This window comes from Chrysoperla carnea, chromosome 3 (assembly GCF_905475395.1).
Source record: "Chrysoperla carnea chromosome 3, inChrCarn1.1, whole genome shotgun sequence".
Lineage (NCBI taxonomy): Eukaryota > Metazoa > Arthropoda > Insecta > Neuroptera > Chrysopidae > Chrysoperla > Chrysoperla carnea.
In genome coordinates, this window is record NC_058339.1 from 90,374,791 (window position 1) to 90,389,853 (window position 15,063).

Consider the following 15,063-nt stretch of genomic DNA (forward strand, 5'->3'; position numbering starts at 1 on the left):
GGCAGGGTGCTTAGACCATAGGTTATAGCAGTCTTGGTATTTTTAACGCATTTTTTAAGTCGATGAAATGTTAAGAAGGGATGAAAACTCTTGCATGGCGAAACGTTGATGAGAAGAATCGAATTATACTGCCAATGTTTATCTAAAAGATAATTGTCTCACAAGTTATAAGCTAGATAACATATCCGAAAAAGCTGCCATATTCCATTAAATCTATAAAATGTACTATTTCAAAGAATATTTTTTATTTATACGGAAAAGAGTATATTAATATTTATATAATATGAGCTTTCTTAAAAGCAAGAACGTTGCTGCAGGTATTAAAACAAAGGTAGTTGACAATAAATAAAGCTTTCATTCTTAATAAACTTAATAAATATATTTCAGTTATGTAAAAGCACAACAAACTTTCATAGTTTAAAAAAGAAACTTGCACCACAAATAAATTAAACCTTTCGTAAACAGTATTTTAAATTAAAATCCAAATAAAAGTATTAACTTAAATGTTATTTGTACAGATCATTTACATTCGATTTTAAGTTCTGCCAATTTTACAAAACGCAATTTTTTCAGTGTATTAAGCGTTTTGCCATTTTCTTATTTTCAACCAATTCCTAGCGGTTTAAGTCCCCATCGTCGGTACTACAAAATAACTTGTCTGAAAATTAATTTAAGCAGTGGAAACGCAGAATTTTGTGTGCAGTTGCGACACGAGATTCCTACGGCCTTGTCTCGGGGTTTCCAGATAGTATTGCGGGTGTTCCCATGGAGTGAAAGAATTGAAAGTGTTCTCACGGGGAAGAACACCAGCAAAACTCCGTTAAAAGATCGGCAGTATTCCACAGAAAACCCCGACTTATCGCCGTAAGAATCTGGCAACGTAATTGCACATAAAACTCCGCGTTTCCACCGCTGTAACGCCACTGCTCCACCGCTATAAAGCAGTATACTATGCGAAACGAAGTGTATCGACCAGATCAACAAAACCGCCAGAGACGGGCAATATTGTCAATTAAACCAAAATAATCTTTCAGATGGAATTTAAATGATCTGCTTTAGATGTCGTATTTACTAAAAATGTATTCAAAAATAAAAGCTATATCAAATTTTTTGGTAAAGTAAAAATTTTTTCAAACTAACATTTTACAAAAAAAATTTAGAATCTCATTCTCATTTTACATACATTAAAAAAAAAACAAAAAAAGTAATGTTTTACATAAATTTGTATCGGCTATTTAAAAAAAAATATCAATAAAATCAATGTACCTATTCAACAGTATTTTAATGTTTTCTATTTTTATCCTTTTACACCCCAAATTCAATAAATTTGATGAGATTGCGTTAATCAAGTAGAAGCGAAATTGGTAAGCGTGTAAGGTAAATCAAATCAGGAACTCGGCTCTTTGTATGGTAGCGTTGATGCAGAGAAATTTTACAGAAAGCGAGCCATATCCGTAAGTTAAAAAGTAAGGGCTAATGATAATAAAACATATCTAAGAACACTCTCCATTAAATTACCTTTTTCCTTAAAGCATTTTTCAAACTTAATCTATTTTAAAGATAGTCGAGTTTTTTTTTGGGTACGGAACCATAAACTCGCACTTGAAACATAGCTGTAAGAACATTCTCCATTAAATCACTTTTCAAACGAAACAAAAAAAATCCAAATCGGTTCACCGTTTAGGCGCTGCGATGCCACAGACAGGCAGACACATACACGTAGGGATTAAACTTATAATACCCCTTTTTTAGTTTGGGGGTTAAAAACGCTAGAGCCCCGGGCTCGATTCTCGGTCTCTGTGTAATTTTTACACTTCCTATTCTTCCTTATTTCTTCGATTCCCTGGTGGAAAAATATTTGAAGAAAGAATAAGAAATTCTGAAAAAGTCTTAGGAACTTTGAATTTCTCAACGTTTTCGGACTAGTCTAATTTAGAGTTATTCAGAGTTCTTAATACTTTTTTAAAGTTTCTAAGACTTTTTCAGAATTTCCTAAGACTTATTAAGACTTTTTTTTTTTTCAAATATTTTTTCCACCAGGGTTATTTCTATTTTAATTTTTTTCTATAGAATATCGAATTTTTTACTTTTCTCAAAGACGGAGGATAAACAAATATTCAGACCAAAGACGGGCTGGCGGGACAGTTGACTTGACTCGCCCCAGTCTCGGTAAGTTCATGCCATATCGTAATAAATTATCGACTTCCCACAATGATATGCAGTTCAATGTGAAACAGGCTTTAACGTTCGTGAATAAGTGTAAATCTGACTTAACTCATAAGATGATATGACAATTATTATTAATTAATTTAATTGAAAACACGACATCCAAATATATTTGGATAAATGTCAATTTATTAATTCGGTATTAAAAGTTAAATTCGTGGCATTTTAAAATAAATAAGAATATCTCAAACCAGGCCAGTGGCAAAGAAACAGTTTTATGTCAAAAATGTGTGTGTCAATGTGTATGACGTGGAGATAGCTTCTAATTTACAACAATTTAACTATTTTATTTTATTTAAATCAATTTTTTAAAATGTTCGAAATCACAGACGTCCAAAGTAAGTCATTGTTTCATTCATATTTGAATTAAATATACTGCAAATAAAAAGATATTTTCTTGGCTGCATTTATTTTGAGGTTAGATTCTAAGATTAAACTTTTTCATTTTTAGAAATTGGCGTCGGCTTAGCTGGATTTGGGATAGCTTTTCTATTCTTAGGTGTATTGCTATTGTTTGATAAAGGCCTTTTAGCTATTGGAAATGTAAGTACCAAAAAATTAATCAAGCGGCAAATTCGATTGTCCTCTCGATCGGGCGTTGAATAAATAATATTTAAAGTGAGAGTACCTTCTTTTCTCCAACCCTAAAGTGTTTTTGCATGGTTTTGGCCATGGATATTTGTCTAAGAACGGTTTTCAGTTTTAATTGTAAATATTATCGAAGATAATAAATGAGAATTCTAGGATATTTCGAAATAAATTTCGATTTTTGCCCCAATTTCCTAGATCAGTTTTTGTATTTTATAAATACGTATTTCGACTACCAAGTAGTCATCATCAGTAAGAATTAGCTAGTCGTGATTTTTCTTATTATGAATGTTACTCTTTGCTAATTTGGTGCAGTCCGCAATCGAAATTTAGTTTTAATTGTTCTTTGCGATGATCCAGGAAATAATCTCGGGGGGGTTATCGAGTAAGTGCACCTATTTTAAGTAATTTGCGAGCCTCTTTATTCTCATCGATTTCTGGCTGTTCGGTTATCCAGTCAATAATGACTTGGTTTGGCGTAACTCCAATTATAAAATGTTTTTTTTCTGTATTTTTTAGATTCTATTCATATGTGGTTTAGCGTGTGTAATTGGTTTAGAACGAACATTTCGTTTCTTTTTCCAAAAACATAAAGCAAAAGCGTCTCTGGCATTTTTTAGCGGTATTTGTGTAGTACTTATTGGTTGGCCCTTAATTGGTATCCTTATTGAGACATATGGTTTTGTATTATTATTTAGGTACGTACATAAATTTTATCAATTCATTTTTTCAATTTTCTAACGGTTTTTTTTAATTATAAATTTATTTATTTTTTTTTTTAGTGGTTTCTTCCCAGTTGCAATAAATTTCTTACGGAGGGTACCCATTCTTGGTACATTCCTGAATATGCCTGGAATTAGTAGTGTAAGTATAACTACATTTCAATTAAAGGAGTCTTTGAAAAAAAGTTAACATTCATCTGAAGCTTATCTAGAAAATTTACAAAACTATTATTGAAATAAGGAGATGGCTTTAAAATTAAAAAAATTATTGCAGAAAATGGTTTTTAACGCGATAATTAAAAGAATAATAGTAGTAAAAAAACGGAAAAGTGCTTAAAAGCGGATTTACAAAAAAAAGCAGGAAAAATCATTAAAAAAAAAACAAAAATTAGGAGATAACGCTAAAAAAATGAAACTAGCTGAAGTAAAATTCGACGGAAACTTTACAAGAATACACGGTTTAATCTTGAAAAATCTCGTTTTTCGTCATTTGTTTTCTCGGCTTGTAAAACTCGCAGGAAATCCGTACAGGGTTCAAATTTTAGCTTTTAATGGTATTTTTTTTGAAATTTTCATCTTAAAATAATATAAAAGTTTCGGACAATTAGCGGAATTGCAGAAATATTTGCTTCGGAAAAGTGTGCGATTTGTAACCCTACGAAAATTTAAAAAAAATTAAGCATTTTCTAACATTATTTATACAACCTCCGTATAGTTATTAATCTTGTAATTGCATGATCAAATTGTGAAAAAGTAAAGAAAAACAGCCTTCTTTTTAATTGTCGTAGGATGCTTCATTATAAGTCGTGGCCGGCCTTTCCGAAGCACCTTTTTTTGCAAATTGCGCGCACACTTTGAAATCATTAAAATATACAATATGAGGTCCGAACGGATTTCTTGCAGGTAATATATATAAATATATATATATATATATATATATATATATATATATATATATATTAGCACTGCAGACCTCAAGGGTCCATGGCTTCAATTTTTTTATAAATTGTCTTCCATTTTTTCCTATTCATTGCTTCTTCTTTCCAGTTCTTAATTCCGATCTGTTAAAGATCCTCAATCATGGTTCCAATTCACCTTCTTTTCGGCCTCCCTCTTTTTAGTTTTCTGCTCTCTCCTTCGGTAATCATTTATTTCGGAATTCTTTTATCCGGCATCCGACAAATGTGCCCCAGTCATCCTACACGCCGTGCTTTGATAACATTAACAATTGTGGGGTCCCTATACATTGCATAAACTTCCTCATTTGTCCTTCGTCTCCAAAGCTCACCCCGATCTTTTACAGCAGGTACTATACAAGCCGGAAAAATAATGACGAAGAACGCGATATAACCACGTTTTCTCGTTTCTGTTTCTGCCAAATTTAACTTCAGCAAGTCTTACTTTTTCTTTTTTGTAGCGTTGCATCCCCTATTTTTTGTTTTTACTGACATTTTCGTCTTTTCTTCTTTTTTTTTTTGCAATAAAAGACGCTTTTTTGCTGCCTTCCAATTTAAAAAAAATAACTTCCCACACTCCGATTTTTTTAAAAAGTGTTTTTACCTAAAAAATAATATAATCTGTTAATTATCGTGTTAAAAATCGGGACGGCTTAATTTTTATATTCATGTATTTTCCGCCGCACACATACTGTACTATTTTTTTATATTTCAGATATTAGATAGACTGGCGGGTGATTCAAATCGAACAACTGTATGATAATAGATAAATGAATGTATGGAACAATCAGTGGCCATGCATGCGTGCACGCACCATAAATAAATAAATTTAAAGAATATGGAATGAATGTTTGTTTAAAAGACCATTTATATAATTAATTATAAATAAAAGTTATTATTACAAGAAGAACATTAATAAAAATAAAATAAAATACTGTGTATTTTATGTGTATAATGTATAAATGTGTGAATATCATGATTAATTATTAATTTGTTATAAATGTTTTATTTGTATTTACGTTTTTATTATCATTATTTAGTTTAATTCATTAATAAAACAATTATTATAATTCATATATAATATAATATGTATTGTTTAAATCTATTTTATCTGTTCAAATTTGGACACAGGTGTTACCATATATTCCGAGGTTTTTTTCCAGTGAGCAATGAAATAAATTGGATTATATACTAATAAAAAATGAACGAACCATGTGAACTAAATGATAAATCAACACGAATTAAAACAGGCAAACTTTTCAACTTTTACCCTAATTTTTTCTCAAGGTTACCTTATATTTAATTAGCTGTGAACTGCCCGCTTTGTTGGGCAACATCCATACTTTTACCTCACCTCCCATATCCTCTTGCGCAGGGATTAAATTTTTTTTAATGTACACGTCATGCTCTTTTATTTGATAATGCATCCCCACTTTCTCGCTCTGCCTTTCCAACCCTCCCCCGAAGGTTAGAAATAGATAAAAACAATCCTTGAAGCTGGTTGTATATCTTGTCAATATTTAAGCTTAATCGATGCACAACTTTTTAAGTTTTCTTGAATCACTATTGGAAAAAACCGCATCAAGATCGATTGGGTAGTTTTAAAGATCTAAGCATACATAGGGATTAGGGACAGACAGGCGGATTGTAGCGACTTTGTTTTATACTATGTATTGATACCAGCCACTACTTCAATTTAAATTGATAGCGCAATTGACTCTTGGCTCATCGTATTTCTCAATTTTAATATTGGAAGTTTCTCTCAGCAGAAACTGCAATCAACTGGAACTGGGAACATAATTCTGATCTCTACGCTATGTAAACATTTGGATATACTTCTTCCAAGTTAGGATTACTACCGCTCCAGATTTAATCGAGGCTCCAGAAATTGATAATTCATATTCAGGTAAATACGACATCTTTTATTTTAAATTATTTCAAGAATATTTAATTCGGGAAAAATTAAGTACACAAAACATCGAAAATATCGTACACCATTATGGTTTATCTTCCGAATTCCCAGAACTTTGAAGTGTCAACCCTCTTTCAAATTATTTTCTAAATTGACGTGGGAAAATTATTCTGTATCGTTTATAGAGTCTAGTAAATGAGAATTTTAAAAGCTGGAGTTCTTGATATAGTTAGAGAGGCTAAAGCTCTGTCGTTATTTTCGCCTTTCTCAAGTACTGCTTTTTTTTTGGAAAATCAAATTTTTCAAAGTATTTACAAAAAATTAATGGAATCTTCAAATAACTTGTAAAACTTTTGCCGAGATCTCTTAGATGTTAGGAATCGGCGTTGCTGTTAATTTGAAATTTCGAAAAGAACGAAGCCACTTGCGTTCGAAATGTGGATCCGGAGGAAAATTCAAAATGCCTCTTGATAGGACTAAGCACATTGTCAAAATAGAATCCAGAGACATTAAAAACAAAAGAGTTGCAGTCTTCTCTGAAAGCTGTTGAGGTTTTTCACATAAAAATGACTTTCAGCAACTAATTCATTTAGAGTCAAGATAAAAATAAAGCATACTTTTAAATAACCTGCAGTTAGTTACTAATCGTGTCTTCTTCTGTATGAAATTATCATAAGAGAGGGCGGCATTTAAGGAACTGTTCACTATGAGGGTGCCTAGAAATATTTTGAAGAAATGCCATGACTTCCAAGTTTTCCAGACTTTAATTCGAAATTTTTTCATTCCGAAAATAAAGAACAGAATTCATTTTTATTTTTTATGCATGTGATAAAAAATATAAATTATATATATATATATTATGCATAGTATAAAATATAATTCTTTTTCATGAGTAACGCAAGTACTTTTCCTGAAACTCAAAATTCCTTGATATTTCCAGACAACTACACACCCTGGACAATATTCGCTTATTGCTAGAACACTTTCTGCTCTGATAGTTATACTCGAAGCTAATTAAATGAATTGATCTGAAAAGTAGGGGATTGTAAAATAATTAAATAAAAACATATTTTAAAATAATTTTTTAATATCTTTTCTTTTATTAATTTAATAATCGTCGATGTTCAATGACGACTTATTAAATACTTTTTATTTTTTATTAAACAACTGACAACAAAGTTTCTGTTTTTTAATTTACATAAATATTATTTGTTTAAATTATTACATTTACATATCGAACGATACTCATGTTACATGATCAGAAATTACAATTGTACACACTGTACTCACCGCAAAACATCTAACACACGAGATGAATATCGTACGGGGATTACGGATGAGCTGTAGGGATGTTTTATTTGGATGTTAAACGAACCCCCATTTAAATCAAATAAATGTATTTTACTTAAGTTTTTTTTGTATTTTAATATCTACAGTAGCGTATCGCTTTGCTACAGGTCTCTACACAGTACAACGAAAATACTGTGGTTTTTTTTCTACGAGAAAAAAAAAATGATTGAGAAAATTAAAGTGTTTTAAAAATTCGCTCGAACTTGAGAAAAAAAAAATCGATGAAATTCGAAATTAAAACTGTCTTTTACAAAAAAAAAAAAAATTAAAAACCAAAAATTGGTCCTTCTCTAAACATGGAATCATCTTCTTAACATAACTTCTAGAAAAATATTGTTTAGAGATTTTTCCAATTCGAAATAAATTAAAACAGAATGTAATAGATACGAAAACTTACTGTTCTGTTACACCCTGTGGATAACCCAAAAAAAAAAATCAGAATAAGATGTGAATGAGAGAAGAAAATTAGCGCGAAAAATGGTGTAAATAATGGTGTTTTTTTAATTTGATTTAAAAATTATTTTAAACTTTCACTAAAAATTGTTGGTTGGTTGCAATTTAAAGAACATTCTTAATTTCATCATAAAGTACTAATACAAGGGCACCGCCAGTACCACGGAGAACGTTGGAGAATGCACCCTTGAAGAAAGCGGATGCACCTTCTGTTTTCATGATTGTTGCCCAACAATGTGCTGTGCTCTTGTATTGGATGTCAGCCTTGGCACGACCAGATTGCATCATCATACGTCTTCGGACGGTATCGAATGGATATGAGACAATACCAGCAACTGTTGTTACAGTCTGTAAAAGAAAACGAGTTTATTTATAATTATTTAAATCAATTTTTTTTTTTTTTTTTTTGGTTTCTAATGAAAATCCAGATGTTAAATCGAGCTATTTAGCAACGGAGCCTTAAGAAAAGGCTAACGTAAATTAGATCTTGATTTTCGGGCAGATCGTTACGTCTAAAATTCGAAGTTATCTGTTAAAAAAAAAAAAAAGAAAAAAAATGAAACTTACTTGAGCAATAGCCCATGAGACTACAAGTGGTGTAGTCTTTGGATTTGGAAGAAGACCTTTGGCAGTGTCGTAGAAACCGAAGAAGGCAGCTCGGTAGATGATGATACCTTGTACAGATACACCGAAACCACGGTATAAACCAACAAGACCGTCAGCTTTGAAGATTTTGGTGAGACAGTTTCCTAAACCTGAGAATTCACGTTCAGCTCCGGCTTTACCAACATCAGCGGCCAATCTTTAAAATAAAACACAAAAAATTAATATTCAAGTAAAAATTAATTTGAAGCTATTAAATATATTTACCTGGTACGGGCGAAATCAAGTGGGTATACGAAACAGAGTGAAGTGGCACCAGCAGCACCACCGGATGCGAGGTTACCTAAGAAGTAACGCCAGAATTGGGTGTTTTTGTCGACGTTGTTAAGGAAAATTTGCTTGTATTTATCTTTGAATGCAAAGTTAAGGGCTTGTGTTGGGAAATATCTGATGACATTAGCGGCGTTTCCTCTCCAGTATGCTAATACACCTTGTTCTTTAGGAATGCGCACGAAACAATCAACCATACCTGTAAAAAAAATCAAATAATTAAAATTTGAGCCATTAGAATTGTTTAACAATTAGTGTCGTGGTTTGTATGTTTTTATGAACTTAGATAATTAAAAAAAAAAATTATATGCAAGATCCTAAAACTTTGATTTCCTATTTGATCCCATTTGATCTTCATTTATTTCATTTTGATTAGTCAATTGATGAAAAAAAAAAACTAATTTGCAACTAGTTGAGTTACATCCGTGTGTTGAGGCTAAGTTCGAATTCGGCTAAAATTTTACATAATATTACAAAATTTAGGGACTATTTTTACCCGACTGCGCGACTAAATGAATTGGATGTAAGTATGTGTGTTCTAAATTGGCACACTAGAGACCAAACGCGTGTTTCGATTTTGGTAATTCTTACACCGGTCGAATTGTCTCAGCCTTGCAAGCGCTACTGAAGATATGGTAGTAATGAAATTCAATATGTCAACCACCAGTGGCCATTTTGTGAAAAAAAAATTGATTGATGTGAGAATCATTAGAATCGGCTAACATGTTTGATCTTTAGAGCGCCACAATAGACAAAACATACATTCATAAGCTGAAAATGAAGGTGGGCGAACTATGGTAAATGGGATATCATTCGTATTTGAAAATCTTAAATAAAAAGTGTAAAATAAAAAATTAATTTAAATAATGAAATAAACCCGACCGCTTTAAATAAAAACTGAAAAGGTAGCAGTTTACATAGCGATTTTAACAGTTGGGACTCATTATTGGAAAGATTTGAGCCGGTCTAGATTTTAATGACAGTGAAACGGGAAGTTTAAAATTTTTTTTGTTTGATGAAAATAGAGTGTAAACGAAATAAGCAACTTGTAAAAATTTATCTTGGCATCAAAGTATTACAAAAAGTTTGTATGAACGTGGTTTAAAAAACGATCCTCTTCGCAAATTTCGTCCACTATTTCGGATTTATTCGAATTGCCGAATCTTCAAACAAAAAGTTTGATTTATTCTTTAAATACTTTATCTGCTTTATAAGAAAATTCACCAAAAATAATCTTCATTCGTAGCGAATTTATTTAACCTATATTTGAGTCATTATTTTATCTTAAGTACTAAGTCTAAAAAAGAGACTTGAAATAATAATAAGACATAATTTGTAAAATAATTTTGTTTTAAATACTTCAGATAAAAATTTAATCGTAGATTAATTATTATTAAATAAATACGTAATTATAAATTAAAGCTCGAATCTCTAATGACTTAATTTAAAAAAAATTTATAAAATGTATCGCGCAAAGTACTCACTTTAAAAAAAAATTATAATTATCAAAAAAGAAAAATTGATAAAAATTTATCCTTTAAAAAAAGCGACTAAGTTTGAATCAAGTTGATATAAAAAGGGTTCCAAATCATAATTTAATTGATAGTTGTGGTTAATTTTAGAATTCTCGATAAATTTTCTAACAAACTTAGAGAAAATTGTATTAGATTTTCGATATTTAATCGTTTTGTTTCGAATAACAGATTATGTGATCCTAATTTAATTAAAAAATTTCGAATCTCAAACTAATTCTTAATACAGCCTTGTCTATCTTGAACGATAATAGTTTTTAAGATTTTCTGGTGGCTAATATGGACACAGGTCATACTGTAGATAAAGTATAAAAATGTTTCAGGCTTTGAAAAACCAATTATATGGGCAATAATCAAATAGATAATAAATGGGCATTGTTTGAGATACTGGACCCTGAGAAAAATTGCTTATCTGTGTGAACAACGTATTCATACACACGACGGCACATCATATCGTATTGTTAATTGAAGTCGACCTTGTGCGTCGTTTACGTCACCAAATCAAACATAAATTGTACTCAAGTTGTAAAGTTACAACGAGCAGAGAACGCTTGCATTGAAATGTGCTGAGTTTCAATATTTCATTCAAAATGAGCCACGTTGGAACTACATAAATTAAATTCAACCAATAAAATGATTTAGGCAATCAAATGACAAGAGCCAATGAACTCTTTTTTTGTTAATATGAAATCGAGATAAAACCGCTTGCACATTTAAGTTACTTGACTTAAGGCTGTTGGGGCAATAGTTATTAGACTTGGAGATACTGACACATATATTGACGGAGGTATGATGGTTATTTAACCGTTGGGAAAATATCACGTAATAATTTTATAGTTTTTCCTGTAACAAATTAATCTAGAGGTAAATAAACGTCTGTAATGAATTCTTTCAATAAACCTTCGACTGAGTCACGGGCAACGCTGTGACTTGTCTTTTCAATATGGACGTTCAGGGAAAAAATAATCAGTTTTATTTTCCTACTGTCGAGTCACAACTCCTTTTACAGTTGTTATTTAATTATTTTCTAAGAGTATCATCCACGAAAAATCAATTTTTTATTTTGTGCTATTAAAAATTTTCCAAGCTCTCTAAACAAGAAGTTCTCGGCCCTGAGAATTTTCGTACAAAGGTGCGATTCTAACATCTTTTTAATTTTAATGCCTTGATCTATTTATATTAAACTTAGAAAATGTTAGACGAAAGGATTTACAATTTTCTAACAATTATTGCAAAAGAACGAACAATTTTCTCGAATTTTGATCTTTTTCTCTTAAACAGAAATTATTTACTTATTGAATCGTGTAATTAAATTTTTTTTTTTAAAACTTCTCGAGCATGGGAGAATTTTCGTACAGCAGAAAATTTTTTGGCGTGATTCTAACAACCTTTTAAGTTCAATGCTTTGATCTATTTAAATTTAGAAAATATTTGATGAAAAGAAGGTAGAATTTGCTAACAATTATCGAAAAGAAAGAACTATTTTCTTAAGTTTTAATCGTATACTCTTAAATAAAAATAATTTATTTATTCGATTTTGTGAGAAATTTCGATGTACTTTTCACAATATCTGATAAACTAATCAATAGAATTGACCCAACTCTTAATATTCGTTGTAAATGCATAATAAATAATAAAGTCTTCCACTTCCCCAATTACCTTAAATGTGACTCAGCTGGTATTATCAATTCAAATATTCATCGGTGTTTTTTTTTAATCAAATAATTCCGCAATTTTTTTTTTTTTTTTTTTTTTTTTTTTTGAGAAAAAGTTTTAATGAAATGACGATTTCCTCCATCAAATACAAATTATTTAAAAGAAATTTTCCTACTCTTAAGGATGTACGAGCACCAAGACAATTTTAAATAAAAAGCTTGGTATTTTTTTAAATGAAGTTGGACTAAGTCTAAATCAATTCCGAAAATTTTAGAGAGGGATTGTCCAATTATTTAAATATATAAATGGCTTCAAAAATAGGCATATTTAACATTGGTTTTATGGAAAAATTGATGATATATTTTCATAGATCTCCAAAATTAGTCGATGGCAATTAAAAAAAAATACTATTCAAATTAAAGTTAAAATCTTAATAAAATATTGAAAACAAAAAAAACCCGTTGTGTCCGAATAATTAAGGATGTATCATCAAATATGAACATAAGGCACAAATAATTTCAACCCTAAGTCCTAAATTGTCTTGATGCTCGTACTACCTTAAGAAAATAAAGCCTATTATCCAGTCTCAATTTTTTCCTCAACATTAATTTTGAAAACAAAAAAGTTATTTTTAAAAAATTACATAGTCAAAAATTTAAAAATAACTTTTCCCGTAGCAAAAAGTTTTATTGATTACACTTGCCAAAATTTCTTACATAAGAAAATTTATTTAGTATTCATTCTCAAATCACGTGCAATGAATATATGGAGCATTCGTTATAGATTTGAATTCAAATCGTATTCGATCGTGGCCTAATTTTCAATTCATAAGTAGGTCGAACACAAAATCGACCATGTTTCTGAATGATAAAATACTTGGGATAGGTATAACAACTATTACCAATTGATCTGTACTTTCAACAATTGCGCACTATTCACGACAAAATAAATTAATATGGAACATGCGCAACTTATCAATTTTAGGCACTTAGAAAGAAAATTGAAAAAAAAAATTTTCCTTAAATTATTCAATATTTCTTTAAAAATAGATAATTTGTTATTTGAACCTAATCGGCGTTTTATGGTAAACCTTCGTACAATTATAAAATGAAAAACCTTTAAATACGATGACCTAGGTCTACTTTTTTCACACTTTACGATTATATAATCAAGGTGACGCCCCAATCTAGGTCATAAAACAATTTGACATTTGTAATTGACGTTAAAGGAAAAACTTGTATTATATAAAGTAAAAATTAAAATATGGAATTTCCTACGATTGATCACATGGTTACTAATTACGTAATGAACTTGGATTTAGGAGTTAATTTTACATACTTTTTTATGAAATTTAATAATTTTACGGTTTAATTGATTTTTCATTTGTTTTAAATCTTATTCATTTGTTTTATTGAAAATGTTATACTTCTTTAAAACAAATGAAAATGGGAAAAAAAAAAACAATTGCATAATATACAATTAATTATATCAAATGAAAAACTTAAATTGGTTTTAATGAATTTTGCAATCGAAGGTAATAAAAATTAGTGACCACGTTTTATGAACAGGTTAATTGAATCCGGCAAAAAAAGTTAAAATCAAAATGGCGACTTACCCTTGTAACGCTGATCGGCAGCAATTTGTTTGGAGATGTGTTGTACTTGAAGTAAAAGTTTGACTCTTTCAATTGGAGCTACAGCTGTTTTGGAAACAGCGGCTGAAACACCTCCAGCAATAAAATCTTTGGCAAAAGCCACTGGATCTCCAAGTGATTTTCCACTACTCATGTTGGTTGATTTAGTTTAAACTGCACAATAAACGTCGACAATAAGGTAGGTAGATCTACTGTAGATGTTACAAGTTCGCGCACTGAGCGTCAAGTGGACGATGCAAGGATCGGTGTCGGCGGGTAACTTCTTTTCCCCGTACAATATGCTATACACTAGTAGGTAGTTACGTCATTTAACACGCATGCGTGATACAATTTAGTAATCATGCGCCACCATTGCCAGACTTTTAATAAATTATCTTTTTTTAACTTTTATCATTTTATCAAAGGACAATAAAAATTATTATTGATAGGTTTTCTTTTTTTTTTTTTTCGTATAGTATTTTCGTAATTGTTCCTAATTGGATTACATCGAATATTTCAATCTAAAAATTTAATTAGCTACACCCCTCTAAAATATGAAATTTGATTAGATTCAATTACAATCAGCTATTAAATTTTTACAGAGGAATATTTTATCATTTTTTCTGATCATTAACAATTACGAAAAAAAAAAAAAATGCAAAAAATTTGATAATGATTTTATCTATTTTAGCTACTTATTACAAAATTTTCTCTTGAACTTTATAAAAATGGCTTAGTGCCAAAATTCGTACGCATATTATGAGTTATGCAATAATTTTATGCCAAAACAATTCATTAAAAAAATTTTATTTGTTTATGTTGAAAAAAAAGATAAAAAAGTAGTATTTGTTTAATTTTACTAATTATTATTAAATACATCTTTTGTAAAATTTTATATTTTGGCGCCATTTGAATATCCTTGTCGGATTGTCTTTAAAATAAGCGGGTTTTTTAAAAAAATTTGTTAAAATTGTTGATTATACACATTAATTAATGGTCGTTAATATAAGAGTAAAAGGATTGAAAAATTGCAGTCATAAGCTTTTTTGGCTTGATTTAATTATGTTTTGGGTGTTTGAATAGAACATTGCCAGAAAGTATT

General features: G+C 30.1%; 2 protein-coding genes across 2 annotated transcripts; one reads left to right on the top strand and one right to left on the bottom strand.

The window, feature by feature from the left end:
• Positions 1-2,274: 2,274 nt before the first annotated feature.
• Positions 2,275-5,482, top strand: LOC123295639 (vesicle transport protein GOT1B). The gene is made up of 5 exons (XM_044877058.1): positions 2,275-2,564; positions 2,678-2,769; positions 3,334-3,512; positions 3,597-3,678; positions 5,208-5,482. Exons 1-5 carry the CDS (start codon positions 2,540-2,542, stop codon positions 5,250-5,252), a joined length of 423 nt encoding a protein of 140 aa, XP_044732993.1. The 5' UTR covers positions 2,275-2,539; the 3' UTR covers positions 5,253-5,482.
• A 1,999-nt stretch (positions 5,483-7,481) lies between these two features.
• Positions 7,482-14,238, bottom strand: LOC123296994 (ADP,ATP carrier protein 2). Its single transcript, XM_044878738.1, has 4 exons — positions 13,944-14,238; positions 9,078-9,339; positions 8,775-9,009; positions 7,482-8,555 (listed from the first exon to the last, which is right to left on the bottom strand). Exons 1-4 carry the CDS (start codon positions 14,113-14,115, stop codon positions 8,313-8,315), a joined length of 912 nt encoding a protein of 303 aa, XP_044734673.1. The 5' UTR covers positions 14,116-14,238; the 3' UTR covers positions 7,482-8,312.
• Between the last annotated feature and the right edge of the window lie 825 nt (positions 14,239-15,063).

Excerpts from the sequence above, each read along its gene's own strand:
- LOC123295639 (XM_044877058.1), top strand. The coding sequence starts at position 2,540 with ATGTTCGAAATCACAGACGTCCAAA. Across the intron at positions 2,565-2,677 it reads CGAAATCACAGACGTCCAAA|AAATTGGCGTCGGCTTAGCT; the intron begins GTAAGTCATTGT and ends TTTCATTTTTAG. Across the intron at positions 3,679-5,207 it reads ATATGCCTGGAATTAGTAGT|ATATTAGATAGACTGGCGGG; the intron begins GTAAGTATAACT and ends TTTATATTTCAG.
- LOC123296994 (XM_044878738.1), bottom strand. The coding sequence starts at position 14,115 with ATGAGTAGTGGAAAATCACTTGGAGATCCAGTGGCTTTTGCCAAAGAT. Across the intron at positions 9,340-13,943 it reads TGCCGATCAGCGTTACAAGG|GTATGGTTGATTGTTTCGTG; the intron begins GTAAGTCGCCAT and ends TTTTTTTTACAG. Across the intron at positions 8,556-8,774 it reads TCTCATGGGCTATTGCTCAA|ACTGTAACAACAGTTGCTGG; the intron begins GTAAGTTTCATT and ends TTTCTTTTACAG.